The sequence below is a fragment of the Zonotrichia leucophrys genome, chromosome 1 (assembly GCF_028769735.1).
Source record: "Zonotrichia leucophrys gambelii isolate GWCS_2022_RI chromosome 1, RI_Zleu_2.0, whole genome shotgun sequence".
NCBI classification, from domain to species: Eukaryota; Metazoa; Chordata; class Aves; order Passeriformes; family Passerellidae; genus Zonotrichia; species Zonotrichia leucophrys.
The window spans coordinates 11,617,194-11,637,812 of NC_088169.1; the positions used below are offsets into that span (position 1 = coordinate 11,617,194).

A 20,619-nucleotide genomic window follows, 5' to 3' on the forward strand; every position below is an offset into this window, starting at 1 on the left:
CACTTCAGACGGTGCTCACAATAAGGGCATACACACAAATCCACCCCCACCGGTCCAAGCCCAGAGCTCACAATTAAATGGCCTTTGAAAATGGCAAAGAGGCTTAGGAAGAATAGCCTTGATGGAATCTAACCTTTCCTGGAGCTGCCCTTGTGTGCAGAATAGTTGATAATTTCCTGAGCTGAAGATGTTGAGAGGCGAACGCCTTTTAGCTGGAGCAAAATATCTGCAGCCTTCTTGTGTTCTGCATGTAAAGTACCAGCAAAGTCTGCCCTGGCTCCGTACGGCCACTCAACCTCCACAGTTCCCTTCCAAGCCTTCCCTGGCTCCTGCAGGAGCACAGAGGGGTGCTGAGGGCTGGCCAGCCCATTCCTGGGGCTGGTTCCGGGTGGGAGCTGGGTGGTCCCTGCCAGGATGGGATCCAGCAGGTGCAGGGCACTCTGCCCTGTGGGTGCTCACTGCTGGGGCAGCAGTTAGGGGCTCTACTGGCTTGACTTTTGTGGTCTTACCCAAGGAATATTTCCTCTAAATTGCAACGAAGTTTCAAATTAAAGGAAAACGGGAAATGTACCTGCCCTGCGAATTCAGTCTTTGTTACTTGAACATGAAGCAAATTAAATCATTCTTTACAAAATGTGCATTTCCCGTGATAATTTTTCTTGTCCTACGAAAGAAAACCAGGCTGAGTAGAGGTTTGGGGTTACTGGTATTAAAAATATCTGAAACCAGTTGGAGTCCAGTGTTTCTCTGGCAAAGAAAATTTTATCTGCAAGGTCTTACAAAAGCAGGTGTGTATTTTCAGCACTAGTAAATACTATAAGCTTAAACCGTACACGCTAAACTCATTGGTACGTGGTTAAGCCTTATAATAAAAAAAAGTAAAATAAAAAATTCAATAAATTACTTATTGCTATAACTTTGATTTTTGGTACTAGTTTTTCCCATGAAGATGATCCTTTTGTTCTTCTATCCAACACAAGCATGGGATATGTCCATAATACTATGTATATTCCCCTTTACCAGATATCTAATGGTTTTTAAATGTTTTCATGGGGAATCAGTTTCTTTGAAGGCTGTCAGGTTGACAGCTATGGAGTCTGAAATTATTTAGTTGGTCCTTAGAACAATTTGGGGCTACCAAATTAATTTCATGCAGGTTTTTCAAGGAGGTTATTTTCAGAGGCTTCTTGTAACTGTTCACATAAATTCTTTGTCTCGTTTTTGCTATGTGATTCAGCCTACAAACCATGGTACAGTTCCTGTTCAGATACACCCCACTTCTGGGGCTGTGTGCCTGTGGGGAGGCAAGCCAGGCTGGCCAAGCTCATGTGTGGATAACTATTGATCTGGGACTGACATTGGGTGCACACAAGCTGCAGCCCCTGGTCTGTAGGTGTGAATGTTTGTCTGGGTCTGCAGCTGCGCACCTGAATCGTGACATTTCTGGCTATGGGGTTTTCTGCCATGAATGCATTTCCATCTTCTTTTTCTTTGGGGTGCTGCTATATCAGGAGAGCCTTCTCACAGCTGAGTTTTTAGGAATGAAGCTGTTTCCGTTTTTCTTCTAAAATATGCTTTATACCTGGGTGTGATAAAAGGTTCTGGGGTTACGTTCTCCCTGCAGAACCTGCTCGCTCCAAGCAGGATGGGAAATGCAGGAGCTCAGATGCAGGTGGCCCAGATCCACAGGTTTTCACTTGAAGCTACCCAGTTTCTAGGAATAAAAAAACCAACCAACCAAAAAAAAAATCTCAGACCAGGCTGAAATTTCTGAATACAGTTGCATCCACCTCCCTTTGCAGGACTCGTTTTAATCAGAGCAAAGAACAAGACTGGTTTTGCTCTTGTGACGTTCTTCTCCCATTTTCACTGCCTTCAGCCACTGCAGGAATTGAGAAGGGTTGGGAATGCTGAGGTTGTTGAGACAGGGCTTGTTTAAAACCCTGTGCTCAACTAGGGCATCTCTACAGTGGAGTTTTTTTCTTATGCTTAATGCTTGTGATCCCTTTCATTCTTTCTTGTAGTTACAGAGCAAAATCTGGAAATATTATATATAGTAAGCTGCTGAACATATAGAGGTTACTGGGGCAGTAAGTATTCACTGGAATCAAATAAATAGCCTGTCTTTTAAGGCCAAAATTAAATTGTACTAAAAAAACCTGGCACAACTTTCTTTTTCCTTGAGTAGAGGTGCTGTTGAAGTGATGCATTGGAAGTTTTACCTCTTCTTAGTCTATAAAGGGTAAATGTGCCCTAGGGAACATCAGTGCCTCAAAATGAGAGCTCAAGGACTGTTTGTTCTCTAAAACAACCTTGTTGTGTCAATGTTCCAGGGCACAATGCAGCCCACAGGTGCTGCTGGGTGGTGGTTTGGTCTCCTGGAGCTGGAAGCTGTGTGCTCCAGGAGCTCAGCAGTGCTGTGGGTCAGGTCCTGCTCTTCTGCATACGTTCTCCAGAGTGATGTGTGCATGTTGAAGCCTGTATGTCTGCTTTTAAGTACAGACATGGCAAATGTATTTGGGAGTAATGGTATGCTACATACATGGTCCATATATTTTTTTTTTCTTTTTTTAATGGAGACTCACAGTTGTCTCTTAATACAGCTGAATTCTGTTTGAATTGAACGGGACTTGATTGGCTACAGGACAGATAAGGATAATTTTCTTTCAAGCCTTCTATGTTAATGAAAACATAATCATGTTAGCTATGCTGTCATTAAAAAACAAACTCCAAAAGTATAACCTTAGGAGACATGAGTTGCTGCTACGTCCACTAACACTTCACTCTGTTGACTTTCTCACGCTGCCTGTCCTTCGGCAACACGTTGTGTTGCAAAGCTGGAGGCTGCTGACCTCAATGCAGACACTCTCCAATTTACATTCTGCTCATACTGCAGCATTTCATAACCCCGCTTCAGCTTTTCCCTGGCTTCCCAACAGCTCTGCTGCCTGACACTGCTCAGGGACCTCCAGGGCCAGGGAAAGGGCCTGGGAGTCCCTGGAAAGAAGCAGAGCAGCCAAGAGTCTTTGCTAGAAGAGATTGTCACTATGGGATGCAACATTGCCCTGGAAAGTGGTGTAAGCTGGTGGTGGATCAGAAGGCTGTGGCTCAGGGAATTTAGCACGGGAAGGATTGGACCCACTGCATTGGGTGGTTCTTACATACTTCATGGGAAAGGGTTGAGAGAGCATGTAGGGGAAAAGAAATTGAATATGGATCTCAGTGTCTGGTCAGAGTTTCCAGAAACTCTTTTAAGAACTAAACCCTCTGAAATGTCTGTCCTCTAGCTTGGAGCAACTGGAGAATGACCGGTACAAAGCAATGAGTTCTTAAGAATTGATGGCTTGCAAATTCCTCAAAACATTGACATACTTGTTGTCTTTTTAATTAGCACTAATTAAGTTTTAATTTTATTTCATGAGTCCTGGACTGAATAAAGCGCTCCAGGTTAATGCCCCTCATTGAAGGAAGGCACGCCGGGCACTGCTGAGCCCCCTGCCAGGGCAGCCCAGGCTGTGGGCACAGATCTGGCACCGTGCTCTGATGTGCAGCCTGCATCTCTGCTGTGAGATGGAGAGACAAATCCTCTGTACTAACTTTCATGTTTTGTGTTGTAGCCATGAGACGCAAACGACCTGCTGGGATCATCCCAAGATGACTGAGCTTTACCAGTCATTAGGTAAGGCATCTCTACCAGATGTTTGGTGCTTTTATTTTATTTTTTTTCTTTCAACTGAATGATTTGTTAAGGCAAAGATTTCCAGAGGAAGCAAACCAAAATTAAGTGAAAGAGAGAGGCAGAGCTTTCACCAATGTTAAAATTTTCTGCAAGGGAAATACAAAAGGCACACATTTCAAACATGCAGTAGAAAAGAAATTTATTTCATTTAGCACATTTGGAATGTACACTGGGTTTATAAAGTAATTTGGGTGTATTGTTACAATCTCTTTGCTGAAAGACTGGAACAGAAGTTAGAAAAAAATAATCCTGAATCTTTTCACTGTCTAATCTGCTTTACAAAAGGCACATGAAAAAAATCAAACCAAGCTGCTGTTAATGTTGACTTTTGGATGGTGGGAAGCCAGTTGAAGCAATTTGCCAAACTGTGTTACCACTGCTTTATTTTTAAAGCACTTTCAATACTTAGAAGGCATAGCAGCTGTCATGATGTCATTTTGAATACCCAAATTGCATGCTTATTATGACTTCAGATGTGCCTCTCTGGTGGAGGGTTTTTTTCCCATTTTTTAGCAGCTTTGGAATTTATTAACAGAAGCACATCTACAAGATAAAATAGGTTAATCTATGCTCTAGTGTAGGCTGCTTGGCAGGCCATTTAATAGCTAACTCTTTGATTTTAATGGTTGTGTTAATAAATAATAGAGGGTATAATAAAAATTAAGCTATTTTGCTGAAAGAAATATCAGTAAATATGCTGCATTCATAAAGGAGGTTACATTTGTACAGCACATGTACATAAACCAGCTTGAGCACTAGGACTGTCAGATCTAGCATTCTGTGCAGGCTTATTTGCCATGGTGAAAAATAGCTTAAATTACCACCTGCTAAACTCTAGTTTAGCTGCTGAAAACAGTCTAATTATGCCAGTGTAATCTATTTCAGGCAAACTCAGGTATCTCTATGGTGCTCTGCAGTTCAAGCATGCTAAAAATATTTTAGAAAAGTGATATAAAATGAAACGACGCAGTGTGATTTTTTTTTTTCCTTATAGTATTAGCAGTGTGGCAGCAGTTGGTTTAAAAATTAACCAGAATTCAGCTTTGTATGCCAAAAAGGGATATAAAATGTGTAAGTTCAGGCTAACCAAATGCAAAAGCAGACAAGTAGGGACTTGACATTTAATTACAACGTATTGCCCCATGTGTCTCCTTCATATTTCTGCTTTAAAGTGAGTGATTTAAAAGTTTCAGGACAAATGATAATTGCACTTGCAGACGTCCCTTTAATACAGGTAGGTCTTCAAATAGTTGCCTGTTAATTGAACTGCACTCTGACTCCTCAGCTGCCTTTGATCCATAGATTGCAAGGTATTGCTGATACTGTTGTTGCTCAGACCTAAAGTCCTCTTGCAACTGCTTTTCTTCTTAGAGTCCCTGTTTCAGCCAGAGTACTCTTAAATACCAAGAACTGAAAAGGTAATAAGGGAGAAAAGTGTCCTGATAGATTCAGGTCAGCAGTTCAGAAGATGTGTGACTGCTGAAGTCAGTTTGCATTTAGTTTAACTGAATTTTATCACTGTGAGTATCACCCAAATGTCAGGAGTTTAAGACAGCCTTATTTTTTACTGCACAAAGAAGGAACATGTTCAGGCAGATTTTGTTTCTTACTTGTGAACTTTCTTTTTCTCCTGCTGCTTTCGTTTTCAGGAGCATTAAATCTCCCAAAAAGCAGTTTTCTATCTGGGCTGTTCTGTTTCTTTTAGACTTGAGACCAAACAGTCATTAATGTGAAAGAAATACTGATTTTAGACAAGTATGTATAATTTATATTTTTATGAGTAAACTGAGGTGTTCATTTATGTGTGCAAAAGAGACTAGACAAGGTAACTCTTTGTGTCCTGCCACATGGGTGAAGCTTTGATGAAAGTGCTCCTGAATAACCGACCAATTTATTTTATTTCTGAACCGAGTGTAATCACCATTGCCTAACTCTCACACAAACTGCATAATACAAGTATAACCCGTTTAGTCTTGAACAGAACCCTTGATGTATTTTCAGTGCTTTGCTTTGCCTCGGGTCAAAATGGTAATAATGGGATGTTTGAAGTCTTTTCAGACTGTTCAGTAATATATTATCTGAGAAGATGTTATTAAAGTCGATTTTGTATTGCATACTCATTATATCTTATTATTTTACCCTCCATTAGAATCCCAATTTTGTTTCTAATTCATATAAAGAAGCTAGTAAAGAGCTTAGTATGTATGCCTTTTTAAAAATCTGGTAGAGAGCATGAATTTGGCAAGCGGGTAAATGCAGAAAAGTGGGACCAAGTACATCAATGCTGTCAAGAATTTTCATTTCCATTTTCCAGCTTCTACACTTATCCAGTGTGGAATAATTGTGCTGTGTGATGTAGCTCTCTGTACATGGCAGTAATTTGCTGCAGGGTGATTATATCTGATTTAAATTCTTACAAATTACTGAAAGCTTAATTTTTTATAAGTGAATGAGGAAAGTGCATCCTGGCAGAAGGTAACATTTCTTACCTGCCTCCAAGATGCAAGAGACACTTCTCCAAGAAAGAAGAGTAATATTAATCTTCACATATCCAATTCACACACCTCCAAATTGTTGCATTACATTTTGCTAAAATTGGTGAATTTCAAGTTTTCTATCTTTGGAGGTCTAGGTATTAATAAAAATGAAGCTAAATTACTTGGGAGCATTATTTAGTACTACTAAAAGGAGGTAGCAATGTGCTGTGCACAGTCCTGTAACCTCTTCAGTTGCGACTGCATCAGAGACAGGAGGAAGAATCTGTGGGAAGAAATTATAGAATACTCTGCCTATGAAGGAAGTATTCTCAAATTCTCTTGGAGCTCATTTGCTAAAACATAGCTGGTTATAAAGATACTTGTTAAATACTTGATTTAAATTATATTTGTGTATCAAAAATTTCCAACTTGTGGTTCTCTCTAACAGAGATTTTCCTTTTATGACACTAAGGTGCTTGTTCCTGACTGCTCTTTATTATTTAAACAATGTAGCATTTTATCAGTGTTTATGAAAAATTTACTCAACTTGAGCAATTTTTACTCTTCTTTAAGTTATGGCTACTTAAAGGTACATAATAAGCTGTCTATAATGAATGATTTAATTGTTTAATGTTTAATTGAAATGGCAGCAGGAATTAAATGTTAGTATAGATTAAATTAAAAAGAGTCATGTAAGTTAAGAAAATAGAGAAGAAATAAATGCTGAAATAGGAAAGGAAGTAAAAATTATTATATGTGAGCTTCAGAGGATCAGAAGCTGACATCCCTGGTTTGTATTTTTACACCATTATGAACCACTCCTATTTTCTTCTAACTTCTTCCTGAAAGTCTTCAAAGAGTCAAGAACTGCTCCAGCTGCTTTTCTTTCCAAAATTAGTTCCTCTGCAACAGGTCTGCTCTTTTTACACTGATCTTTTACACCCACTTACAAATTTTTTCATCCTTCATGATGACTCCAGGGCATCACTGAAAAGGGAATTTGTGTTGTTTCTCTGTATTGGAGACCACGGACCTTTGCATGAGGGCAGAGACAGAAGGAACAGGAATCACAAAGTGGTCTGAGTTCGCTCAGTTTTTTCAGATTATCTTCTGAGAGTGAACATTTAATGTCAGACAGCTTAGCTCTGAATAGTAGTATTTTTCCTTTAAGCTGAGAATGACTCCAGCCTTTGCTGTGATGGCCCAGGAGGACTTGGCTTGTCATGCCATACTGTTAGTGTCCCCTCCTCCAGCCTTCCTGTGTCATGTCATGTCAGTGTCCTCAAGGTGCATTAGTGTCACCACGAACAGTAATTGCAGTAGCAGGATGCAGTCAGAAATGTTGTTTATCATTCCTAATTCACCGAGGCAAGGCAAGAGGGTGAAAACCACCCTCATCCTTGCAGGCTGCAGTGCACTGGTGACAGCTCTCCATTTAATTTAGAGGATGGGGGGCAGTTCTCTATGGATTACATGAAAGAAATGTCAGAATTGCTTAACACAAGGTGGGAGAATGCTGGAAGGCACCTCTGAGCTTTCAGCAGCAGCTGCTGTGTTGGTCTTGTGGCTGGCTTCTCCTGTGAGCTTCTGATTCCCAGTGACCAAGGCTGACCAGCTTCATCCTCTTTGGTTTGTGTATCTTGATTTGTCCTTCTGAAATGCTGCCTGGAGAGGCTGAACTGCCCCTGGTTGCCATTACAGTTTGTATTAGCAACCACTAAATCATGTATTTATTATGAAGCTTTATTCATATTCAGCTGTTTTCCATGTTTGCACCAGTAAGACCCGTGCCTACGGCACGCATCAGGCATTTGAGTTCTACTGCAATCCAGTGAGATTTTCCATATGGCCTCTGTTTAAAGGTTGATTATTCACTCATGTCCTTTTCAAGCCCATTTCAAGAAATAGGATTGCTTGGCTTCAGTCAGCCTTGGCCAGTAGTCAGTGTAGAGGAGGCCCTTTCTGTGTGATTGAGCTCTGTGCAGCACACACCCAACAGACAGGAAACATAACTGTACATAACAGACAGTAAATATAACTGTGGCAGAGAGGTAGAATTTAGGGGTAGCAGTTAACCTGGCATCCCTTGAAAATGAAAGCACAGGTGTATTAGCGTGAAGGAGGCTCTTCTAGAGAGAATGAAGGGCTGTTCTGTTACAGAATATTGCCAGCATGGGGACATTTTGCTTAAGGTAACTGCACTCTTGATTTGCAAATGGACACTTTTTATTATTATTTCCCGAAGTTGTTTGTAGTTAATTTATTTTAGGATTTTCCAGTATCATTGCTTCTCACCAGAGTACATAAAAGGTTTCTGAACTTTCTGACCGTAAACTCCACTCATGTCTCAATCCCATAATGGGACGAACCAGACAAACAAATCCTTTCTTACATTTTTGTGTTTGCAGGCTGAAGAAAAGACACTCCATTCTAAAACTCCCAAAGGTCATGTCATTTGGTCTGATGACAGGGATGCTGGCACATGCTCTGGTGTTCAGCCACTGGCTCTAGATGCAGTCAGTAGTGTTGTAGTGCCCTGGGTACCTCCCACTTGTTCATTTGCAGAGACACTGTTGGCTTTTTCACTCAGGTGTTCAGGCCTAGTACAACGTGAAGAGTGCTTAAGCTGTACATAGAATAACAGTTTACTGTTATTTATTACCAAAATAGTGTAGATGATAGCATTAGTTATTGTTATAATAAAAGTCAATGGCTGAGACTCAGCTGATATTAAGCAGTGTTACTTGATTAATTTCTTTCCTTTGTGCATTTGTGTCATTTGCATTTTAAAGCTGCAGTTCCAGAAGAGGCAATATATGTCACTGTAGGGCACCATTAAAAGATTAATTTACAGGTTTTGGGCAGCAGGAGGAAACCCAGCATTCTTACCAGCCACACAGGGAATCTCAGCAGTATTGAAACAATTGAGCTGAAGCTTCTTGAAAAGGCAAGAGTTCTGCTGATGTCTGAGACATGGAAAGTTTAATGGCTGTAGAGGAATTGCTTTCTATTCAGGACTGTCCAGTGTAGAATTTTTAACATCTGTTAGGAAGGCATTGTCATTCCCAAAATAGGTTATCCCCAGGCAGTGTATTTATGAGCAGTCTATGAGCATGTCACAAGCTGTGGCTGAGTAAGGCTTTCAGGTTTCTGGGTACATCACTACAGGTTCACATTCTCTGTCCTTGCACCTGAGATTAAAAACACTGTAAATCTTATAAAATGAAGATGAGGATTTGACCTGATGAAATCTAATTTCTTTAAAAGAATTAAGTTGTTAATTTCAGGTTAATACCACCTGAACCATGTAAGCTGCTCATTTCACTTAGATGATGTCCAGGCACAGAGATTATTGCTGTCCATGGGAAGGGTGAGTGTTTGGCCCTCATAAACTAAAAAAGCAATTATAATAATATTAATAATAATATAAACAAGAAACCTCTCTTTAAAGTAAAGAGGAAAGGTAGTTTCCTGGTAGAAAGGAGTTTATGAGATGCCTTCAGATTTCATTGGGAGAGAGATAAATGGCATGAACAGCTTTTGGTGGGAGGTAGCCTGGCCCATCCCAGTGCTTTTAAACACAGTGGGATGGCTCTGTCATACAGGATGGGATGATTTCAGATGGAACCTCCCAGTCACTCAGCACTCTCAGCAGATGCAGCAGCTCTAGGAGGGACTTATTTAAATCCTGTTGTCTGGCTTATAGATGTGACTCCTTAAGAGTAAAAACAAATACCCCCTCATGGTAGATGTTAAACCTATTCGAAAATAGGTTATTTTAGAAAACTTACTGATTTTAATTTTTTATTGCCTTATTTTATAAGCTATTTTATGTAGTAAAAGCTCAAGAATATGAGAATATGTTTTTGCTCTTAATATACTACTCATATCTCAGTGTAAAATCCAGAATTTAGCAAGAGAGGATTAAAAAAAAAAACCCAAACTGCAAGATTTTGACTACTGATCTGTGTCAGTAGTCAGTGAGACATTCCAGCAGGTGGTTTGAATCACTGACCACTTCTCAGATGAGTGGGTTTTTTTGCCTGATTATGCACTCGCAAAAAGATCTACTGTGTGTAATTGCAGGTATTTCTAGAATACTGCAGAAATAGAACATAGCCCTTATGTTTTGAGATTTCTCTCAACATGCAGAATTATGCAGAAAATGTTAGAATTTAATTATCTTATCATCTTTCCACAGTATTTCTGATTTGAGTTACTCCTATCAGCACTCTGAACTGAAGTACCCTTCATTAAAGCTGCATTTGTAATAAAAGCACTGATTCTTTTTCACTGTTATCATGTTATTAGATAGAGGAAGATATATATTCACTTGAACAGAGGGGTCATCCATGGCTGAGTGGTGGGAAAGTTGTGATTTCTCTTTGCTCTGGGATGTAAATATGTCACCAAATACTCCCTCATGGTCCTTTCTTCTGTTGGCTCCTTTCCAGGGGCCAGGTGACCTCTTCACTGCATCGTTGTTTCCGACCATGAACAGATTATGCTCTTGGGCTTTTACATTGTTTACAGCTTGAGAGTTGCCTTCTGAGCAAGAAGAGGGAGTATTGTTAACAACTTGCAAAAGTTTCACAATACAGCAAGAGCTTTCCACTCGGTTCAGAGGATGAGGTGGTACATATTTTCTAGGAGTGGGAGGAAAGGGCTGGAGGAATCCTTGTTGGTGCACTGAACTCCTCAACCTGCTCTGAAATGATAAAAGCTTTGGAAGCAGGGCTTAGTGGGTCCTGCCTCTTTCAGTGTGGGGGTGGAGAAAGCAACATTTTTTTTTCCTTAGGATCAAGGAAGGAAAAAACCAAAAAACAATTGCCCAAAACAGAGAGGTAAGAACTACTGGTGTTCCCATAGGCTTCTGGAAGGCTCCTTGAGCCCCTCTCCTCCCTCCTGTGCCTGTTGCCAGCAGGAGCAGCTGGGGTGTGAGCAGGCAGTGTGTCTGTGCTCCTCACTTGAGATCCCTCCACTCATTATCAGGGGTGGCTTTACAGCCAGCACGCTCCAGCCCAGGGCCAAGGCTCATTCCCTGGCAGAATTGTGTTCTGTGGTTCATTTAAATGGAGTCTCATCCAGCAAGCCAAATGGTTTGAACTCAGTTAGGAAGGGCCTGGGCTCCTTCTGTTGCTACCCAGAGCAACACTTTTGTTCCAGCAGTGGCCCCAGGGGAGGAAAGGCACCACTGACACTTCCATTGGCACAGGGAGGGGAAAAGTGAAATCGTTAAGAACCAGTCATCTTAAGTGACTGTCACCATCTGGTGAGACAGCTGTCCATCAGAAGTGTGGAGATGGTGGCATAAGGAAGACAGAGGTGAGCAGTTGGCACAGGGAAGTAGCTGGGTGCAGGCTAATCCTGGTGACAGCAGTGACGGCAGTGGCAGTGCGACGGCTCAGCCTTGGCTTGCAGAGCCAAATGAGCACTGGTGCTGCTGCTTTTCCAAAACCTGAGATCAGGGCTCCAAAATGAGCACCTGGCATTGCTGCTTCATCATGTAGAGCAGATGCTTCTTGGCAGCAGTGTCGTTAAAGTTGATGATAAATTCAGTGTGTATTACATATACAGGAAAATAGATGTAAACTGTGGCACTTCCAGGATTAAATGTCTGCACGGATTGTATTTTCTGCCTTGATCGAGGCCTGAAATATGCATACATATTTACTCACATTTCTGAAAATGTAAATAATAAATAGATAAGCTTCTTTCAGAACACTCGGGGAGAATTTAAGAAAGGCTTCTTCATTTTGTCAAATGCTAGCCATAATATTCTTTTACAGAGTACAAATACAGATTTGCAGCAAGGGTACAAATTGTAATTGAATTCATGGTGTGTTTGTGAGAGACTGCTTTATTAATTTCCATTTAAGACAAATTAACTCTCTTTATTTAACTTACTGTATTCTACACCACATAAAGGACCTGTCAGGATGATGGTGAGAGACAGAGCTGGCAGGAACAATACATAGAAGTGCCCATTAAAAAGGTGTATGCAACTGTGCAGACAAAAATAAATTATATACAAAGCTGAAACTTCCTATTCTGCTCTAAGACATGTTTCAGAAATGTTCCACAGCTTTTATTAAGGTATTCAAAACTACTGAATTATCATACCTCATATTATTCATTCAGAACAGCTTAATTAAAATTAATGTAATTGAGACTATATTCCCTCTGCTACCTATACCTGTACAGCATTATAAATGATGTTGGGATAGTTATACCCAAGCTACCACATTTCAAACAGCTTTACAGCACCTTAGCTCGTGTGCCAGCAAGGAAATGTTTTGTCTTTCCTTGTTTTTCATCATATTCTTTCTCTAAGAGTCTGTCAGGTTAGAGGAAGCTTATTGAGCTAAAGGGGCCTTTATTTTGAGCCACTGCATTTTTTCCTCTAATGTTCTTTTTATATCTACATTGTAGTTTACATTTTCTAAGCACTTTCCCATCAGTAATTGCTTAGGCTCCATGGGTTTCACCAGTAAATTAAATGCATTCAGCAGTGTTGTCAGGTGCTGAAACTGGCTGGCACAAGCAGTGTATTTCTGTTCTGGAAAACCCTTAAGCTGCAATATGCCAAGCAATCTCTTGGGAATGATCCTTAGGCTGCACGGGAGTGTATGTGCCCAGGAATGAGTTGGGTAGGTGGCAGGGCCAAGAGCATCTGTTTGTTCAGTGGTGGGTGGCTGCCCTGTGGTGTATGAGTGTGTCCCCTGCCGTCCCCTCAGTTCCCAGTGCAGCTGCTGGCAGTGCCCCTTGGGACCACCTTCTGTGCTCTGGTCTGGTGTGTCTTTGTCCCCACAGCGGCCAGGAGGTTTTGCAAGCTATGGTTAAAGTAATCAGTGGGGACTTGTGCTGATATCCTTATTTTGTGAATTGTATGAGGACAACTTAGCAAAAGTTGAGCCAGACAGACAGTGTCTCCCCAGCTGGGTGCCATTCCCTGTCACACTGCCAGAGCCACTGGCTCCCTGCCATTTTGCAGGTGGGGACCTGGAAACTCACCTGGCTAGGTGGGCTGGCTTCTCTCCAGAAAGGCTCTACATCTCTGGGCATGGCTGGGGCCTGCTCAGATGGAAAGCACAGAAGTTTAATTGGATATTTTTAATAAGTTTTCTATTCTAGCAGTAGCTGAGAGTCACTTGTTTTTTCCTGGGCATAAGTTTTCCCTTGGGGCTGCCTGCACACAGCCTGGCTGGTGCACAAGGTGAACAAGGAAGAGTTTCAGGAGCTTATCTCCCTCACAGTGCCTCCGGTGTGAAAAGCTCTGCAGTATTTCCAGACACTGCTGCAGTCACTGATGTTGTCCTTTCAAGTGCTCTTTAGTTCTGTGCCTTTGAACAAAAGGAAGTAACAGTTTAGGACTTAGTGGGGTTTTTTTTGGATGGTTGGTTGTCAAGATTTGAGGTCTTTAACTCAGTGAAATTTCTAACAAATTTTTTTTCCACCTCTGCTCTTTTAACCAACAGGTATAGTCTTGTAGTTCAGCATAACAACGTATTCATGAGTCTGGTTATTTCTGGTGTGTGAAGCTGATCTTTTGTTCTGATCTTGCCTCCCTACAGCTGACCTGAACAACGTCAGGTTCTCGGCGTACAGGACTGCCATGAAACTCCGCAGGCTGCAGAAGGCTCTCTGCTGTAAGTACCTGCCTGTGCCTCACCCTCTGCCAGGAGAGCTCCAGCACCAGCACACAAGTTTATTCACAGATATCAGAAGCAGAAAAACACTCCCACATGTACCCCCAGCTCTGCCTGGTACATGGACCTCTCACCTGAAGGGCCTCCTGCTGCCACCGGTTTGCATGATCATTACAAAACCAGAGTGCTGGGTGGTTTGCAGGTCTGTGCCTTGTAAAGCAGAGCAGCAGTACAGAAATAAAACTGAATAAACCATACATATTTCTTATCTTTACATACTTTAGCCAGGTATTTTCACTGTGCCATGTCACTGTGCCATGTCCTGTGCCAGCCACAGCTTTGCAGCCCAGAGGAACACAGTTGTGGTGTGTTGGGAGCAGTGAGAGCTCAGCTGAAATAATGCTTCAGGGCTGGAGTTGCTAATGGTTTGTTAAGTTAAATCTTGAACCCTGAGGGGTTATTGCCTTTAAATGAGATCATCTCAATAAACATTTAGCTTCATTTTTTCCCCAGCTTTCAGTTGTGTTGAAAAGTCTCTCATCAGCTGTTATATTAGTGATGTGCATGTTCGAACATTTTAATTCTCCCAACTGCTCTGTTATTCTACTTTTCACTAGAATTACATTTCCTTTTCAGCTTATTGTAACCTGATAGCTAAATAATTCGCTGAGAGTTTTCTTGATAGGCCAGTCAGCTGCCAAAGCAAGCAGTTTATTAGGCAGTCCAATTGGAAGGATTATTAAAATATTTTAACATTCACTGTTTGGCATTTAATTACAGGGTTAAATTTCTGACACAGTTGCAAATGTCTCAACTGTTGATTTATCTCAAGTTGGATTTGTGCTCACATGCTTTCTGGAACTGTGTCAAACCTCGGTATTTTTGAGCATGTTTACTTTTAGGCTTATAAGCATGGGTGAATTCCGCTAAAGTGTGCAGACTTAATGTCTGACTGTATAAAAAATAGGGGGAAAAAGGAAAAAATAAACAATAAGTGAGAAGTCTTGTAACATTATGAAGGATTTCAACATAAATTCAGTGACAAAGAAAGAATTATGATTAGAAATATAAACATCTTTCCATGGTACAGCACTTCTGCCACGCTCACTGTGGAAATGTGGTATAAAAGAAACTGGAGTGTTATGCAGTGAGAAGTATTCATAACCAGTGCAGCACTGAAGGAAACAGAATTTCTGGAATTAACTAGCTGGCAGTGCATAAGTGTAACTTGTAACAGGCTTTTATGACTGAAAATGCAAAACTTTGCATCCCATTTTATCTGTATTAGAATCATAGAATATTCTGAGTTGGAGGGAACTCACAAGTATGATCCAACTCCAACTCCTGGCAGGCTGCCCAAGCATCACACCATGTGCCTGAGGGCACTGTCCAGACACTTCTTGAGCTCTGTCAGGCTTGGTGCTGTGACCACTTCCCCTGGAGAGCCTGTTCGAGTGCCCAGCCACCCTCTGGGTTTAGAACTTTTTTCCAAATATCCAGACTAAACCTCCCCTGACACAGCTTCAGAGCATTTCCTTGGGTCCTGTCACTGGACACAGAGCAGAGATCAGTGCCTGCCCTTTGCCTGCCTCTGACAGGGAAGTTGTGACTACAGTGAGGCCTCAGTCTCCCCCAGGCTGAACCCAGTGACTTCATCCCCTCCTCACACAGCTTCACCATCCTCACTGCCCTCCTTTGGATGTTCTCTAACAGCTGAATGTCTTTCCTGTATTGTGGCACCCAAAACTGTCCCCGGCACTCGAGGTGAGGCCTCCCCAGTGCAGAGCAGGACAATTCCCTCCCTTGCCTGGCTGGCCATGCTGTCCCTGATGTCCCCAGGACGGGGATGTCCCTCCTGGCTGCCAGGGCCCTGCTGGCTCACACCCAACTTTCCATCAACCAGGAACTCCAGGTCCCTTTCCCTGGTGCTGCTTTCCAGCCTCTCACTCCCCAGTCTGTCTGTACATCCAGGGTTGTCCCATCCCAGGTGCAGAATCCAGGATTTTCCCTTGTTGAGTTTCACATGGTTGGTGACTGCCCAGGCCTCTCATCTGTCGAGGTCTCTCTGCAGGGGCTCCCTGCCTTTGAGGGAATCAGCAGCTCCTCCCAGTTCTGTACCACCTGCAAACTTGCTCAGTGTCCCTTCCAGTCTGGTGTTCAAGTCCTTTATGAAGATGTTGAAGAGCACAGGGCCGAGGATGGAGCCCTGAGGAACCCCCTCAGTGACAGCTCCCCACTCTGATGTCCCCCCATTCACTGTAACCCTTCGTGCCCCATCTGTGAGTCAGCTGCTCACCCAGCACATGGTTTGTTTTTCCTGCTGGGGGCTGATCATTTTGTCCAGCTCACCCATCACATGGTGTGTTTTTCCTGCTGGGGGCTGAACATTTTGTCCAGAAAGATCCCATGAGAAACAGTATTGAAAGTTTTACTGAAATCTAAAAAGATTACATATACTGGCTTCCTTTGATCAGCTAGCTGGGTTACTATGTCATAAAGCACTGGAATGGTCTGCCTGGGGATGTGGTGGAGTCACCATCCCGGGATGTGTTTAAAAAAAGACTGGATGTGGCACTCAGTGCCATGGTTTAGTTGAGGTATTAGGGCATGGGTTGGACTTGATGATCTTGAAGGTCTCTTCCAACCTATTTTGTGATTCTGTGTGAATCTGTGAAAAGGAAATTAAATTTGTTGAGCAGGACCCTTCCCCTCAAAAACCTGTGCTGGCTGTGACTCTGTGGTCCTTTAGGTGTTTTTCAAGAACCGATTCCTACCATTAAATAATTCTGGACTCATCTTGGACTTTTGCACTGGGTTTTTGTGGCCAGGTTGTGGTAGCAGGTATCTCCAGGGGTGGTTTCTCTAAGAAGCTGCTGGAAATGTACCCCATGTCAGACAGAGCCAGTGCCAGCCACCTCCAAAACAGACCTGCAGCTGGCCAAGGCCAAGCCCATCAGTGAGAGTGGTAATGTCTCTGGGATAATGTATTTGGGAAGGGTATGGGAGAAAATCTGCTGCACAACAGTGGCTGGGAAAGAGGAGGGGAAATCCGTGTGAGAAACAACTCTGCAGACACCAAGGTCAGTGCAGAAGGAGGGGGAGGAGATGCTCCAAATGCCAGAGCTGAGATTCCTCTGCAGCATATGGAGAAGACCGTGGTGTGCCCCTGCTGCCTGTAGAGCTCCCCAGTGGAGCAAATACCCACCTGCAGCCTGTGGAGAACCCCGTGCCAGAGCAGGTGGGTGCCTGAAGGAGGCTGTGACCAATGTGAAACCCCTGCTGGAGCAGGCTCATGGCAGGAATTGTGAACTCTGGGTGAGGAGCCCACGCTGGAGCAGGTTTGCTGCCAGCACTGTCTGTTCCCCAGGGACTGACTCCTGTGGGAGGGATCCTCTCAGGAGCAGTTTGTGAAGAGCTGCAGCCAGTGGGAAGAGCTTGCGTTGGAGCAGTTTGTAGAGGACTGTCTCCCGTGGGAGACTGCACAGTGGAGCAGGGGAAGAGTGTGAGGAATCCTCCCACTGAGGAGAAAGCAGAGGCAGAAACAACGTGTGATGAATTGACTGCAGCCCCCATTCCCCTGCTGCTGCTGCAGGGGAGGAGGTAGAGAATTTGGGAGTGAAGCTGACCCTGGGAAGAATTTTAAGATTCTGGGATGCATTTTAAGATTTAAGATTTATTACTCATTATCCTCCTCTGATTTGTTTGGTGATTAATTCAGTTGATTCTCCCGAGTCGGGTCTGTTTTGCCTGTGACAGTAACTTGTGAGTGATCTCTCCCTGTCCTTATTTCGACCCATGAGCTTTTCTATTTCCCCTCCCCTGTCCAGCTGAGCAAACTGAAGTCAGTTCCTCTCTTGAGGTTACATTTAGGTAAATTTTCAGAGACTTGATGCTCTCAGAGACGTGCAGTGGCGCTTACACTGATTACTCTAGCACATTCTTCATACTTGTATCTAAGGAGAAGCATTTAAGGAATTTGGTTAGCAGGCTTTGTTCTTACAAATATTTTTGCCTGGAGACACCATCATTGTATTTGTGTATTCTATCATTTCAGTGTCGCTTGTGAACTCAGTTCAATTAGGTTTTTTTTTAAAACCTCAACTCATTACAAAATTATTTTTCTGCATTTTGGCAATAGTAGAATTAGAGCACAGTGCTGGGTTTCAGGGCTCCTACGCAAAGCCAAAATCCCACTTGCAGTACGTGCTGCTTTCAGCTCTTGCTCTTCATTTCTGTTTTAAAATTGCAAGAGTTTTTATATATATAAATCCATATATGCCTAAATATATCTGTAGCTCTTCTTTTCTGCAAACTTCATAGAGAACAGCATTTTTGTCTACTGAGGAGTACTCTAAAAATGCGTGTTTTATGGAAGGCCTGCAGAAGTAAAGGTACAGCCTACTTCTCAGTGTCAGGAATAGAAACACTTCAAAAAGGGAGCTGTACTTAAATTTTAGTTCTTTTCAGTTCATAAATCAGCCCAATGAGTATTAAGACGTTAGGATATTAAATCTAAAGAAGAATATGGAAAATAGCAATCCTTAAAAAATAAATGCTTACGTGTTGTGTTATTTAGTATGTGGCTTTATCATTTCAACCTTCAAAATTGCTGTGAGAATGCCAGGTGTAACTATTGCTCCAAGTTTTTTTAAATGTATGGATTCCTTTGATAATCCCATCAAAGCATGATGACTTTCTTGTTTTGCTGCTTTTAAAGATCTGATCTTCAAGTGCAAACCACATCAGGACATCATGATATCAATAAAATGAGATGTATTCATGAACTTTTCTTGGAAATGCCGCAAAAGAAAATATTCAAGAACTTCTACTAGGGCTCTTTTTCCTTACACTGTATGTAGACTAGATTAAATATATTTTTTAATGTGTCAGCCAACAGCAGCAGGTTACAGAGAAGGTGATCTTGCATTCTGGGAGGACCGTTTATACTTTTTATTACCAGCCATATGTTGAGTTTTCCCTGAGTTCAGTTTGTGACCTCTAGAGTGCACTTTCTCCTGCCTATTAATTGTCACTTCTGTCCTTCAACTAGTTACTTATTCCATGTTGTCTTTTATACTTTTCCTGCAATCTGGCAGTGTCTAGTTAAAAACATCCTAACCTCTTCTCTATTGCCTTCGAGGCCAAAGAAATATTTATATAAGTGACTTAGACTTCAAAGTCAGCTAGAAGCCACTGCTCACACAGATTTTGGAGTCAGTTTTGGAATTTTAAATAGAAAAGTGTAAAAGAGTGGCAGAGAAGCCACAAGAAGTGCAAAGCATAAAATGGTGTGGTTTATTTCAAGTAAAGCTTTTCAAATCACTGCAGGGTGCCAAATATTCAGCTCTTCAGTACATATCTGATTGTCTTGTGTAAGTCGGTCATTTACAGGACCTTTGTGTCTGCTTTTAGGAAATAAATGTGCAGTTCTGTGTTCTGGGAGAGGACCCCACACACACATTTCTTAAGTCTTGATGGGAAAGATGAAGGAGGACCTTAATGTGATGAAGGCCAGAGCCTTCCTTTTTCCCACAAAAAGAGGTTCCCTAAAGCAGAACGTGTTGGCAAGCACTTTTTGCTTGTTAGGAGATAATTGTGTGTTTCAAACTTCAGGATAGGACAGGAGGTTGATGAAGAGTGGGCTGAAAGGCTTTTCAGAAGATGCTGTTTATTAATGGAGGAGCTTTCACAAAGTGGAATGACCCATGTTTAGCAGTAGCTGCATATATAATTATGCTACCACTCAGACGCCTGAGGGGTTCATTTAATTACCGTTGATTCGTAGTCTCAGAGGAACTGAGAGTTCAGCCTAAAGCTCAGTTATAGGTGTTTGAGGGCTGTGCTCCATTTTCAATTTGACTAATGAATTCTTGGAAGAAAAACATCTTTCTGAGACGCTCAGGAACAGATCTGATGCTTTTTAAGGATTTAACACTGATCTTAGCATAGCTGTATTTTTTATGCTAGAAGGTTAAACGTAATATTCCAAAATACTTTATTTTAATAAATGTCTATATGCTAATGTGAAAAAAAGCTCTAACTCCAATAAAACTCTGCACAAAATCATGGAGTCAAAGTTTAATTTCTTAGTGTAATAATAGGGATAGCATTCCAAGGTTTCCTTATTCACTCTAGCAAGTAGGTATATTAGGCCCAGAGGACAAAATTTTCAGAAGTGCTTAAGGGATTTAGTAGCAGAAGTAAGTCCCTATTGATTTCCAATGAAATGTATACTCTTGAAATTCTTTTGGCAATTACAAAATCCCAGCATACTGTCCAAGCAGCATTGCAAACCAGCCCTGTGGGCAGCTAAAGTATTTCTCATCTCCCACTAGGACATCAAAGGGGCAGTTTCATCCTGGGTAAAACAGGATACTCAAGTGTGAATTTGCCAAATGTGCCCTTAAACAGGATCAAGTTCTAAAAAAATCCCTATATGGTGTTCTGCATTTAGCTTCTGCTCATTATGTAGGGGTTTTTTTTTTTTTTTGACGTTATGAAGGGATGCTGCTCACCAGAACTCAAGAAAACACATTTTTTATTCCAGTGAAAGAAAAACTGGTCTTGCAGTTGAGTCAGTTCATTTTCTAGTTTCGTGAAGAATTTCCTGGATGATTTTGAGCAGTTCATTTTGGACCAGATGCTACTGCCTTGGGTCATATTCCATCGTGCTGCACTGTGTGACTGCTCATGGTGTGAGTAGGATTAACAACATCTGGGCTTCAACATCCCCATTGCTCACACCCTGGACATT

General features: G+C 41.9%; 1 protein-coding gene across 17 annotated transcripts in view; it reads left to right on the plus strand.

Moving 5' to 3' along the window:
• The window catches only part of DMD (dystrophin), a 1,046,893-nt gene that overhangs the window by 964,078 nt on the left and 62,196 nt on the right, over positions 1–20,619 (plus strand). For all 17 annotated transcript variants that reach the window (XM_064706931.1, XM_064706854.1, XM_064706864.1 and 14 more), the window contains 2 exons: positions 3,618–3,679; positions 13,791–13,865. In XM_064706931.1, the coding sequence (XP_064563001.1) occupies positions 3,618–3,679; positions 13,791–13,865 (137 nt within the window). The remainder of the gene's footprint in view (positions 1–3,617; positions 3,680–13,790; positions 13,866–20,619) is intronic.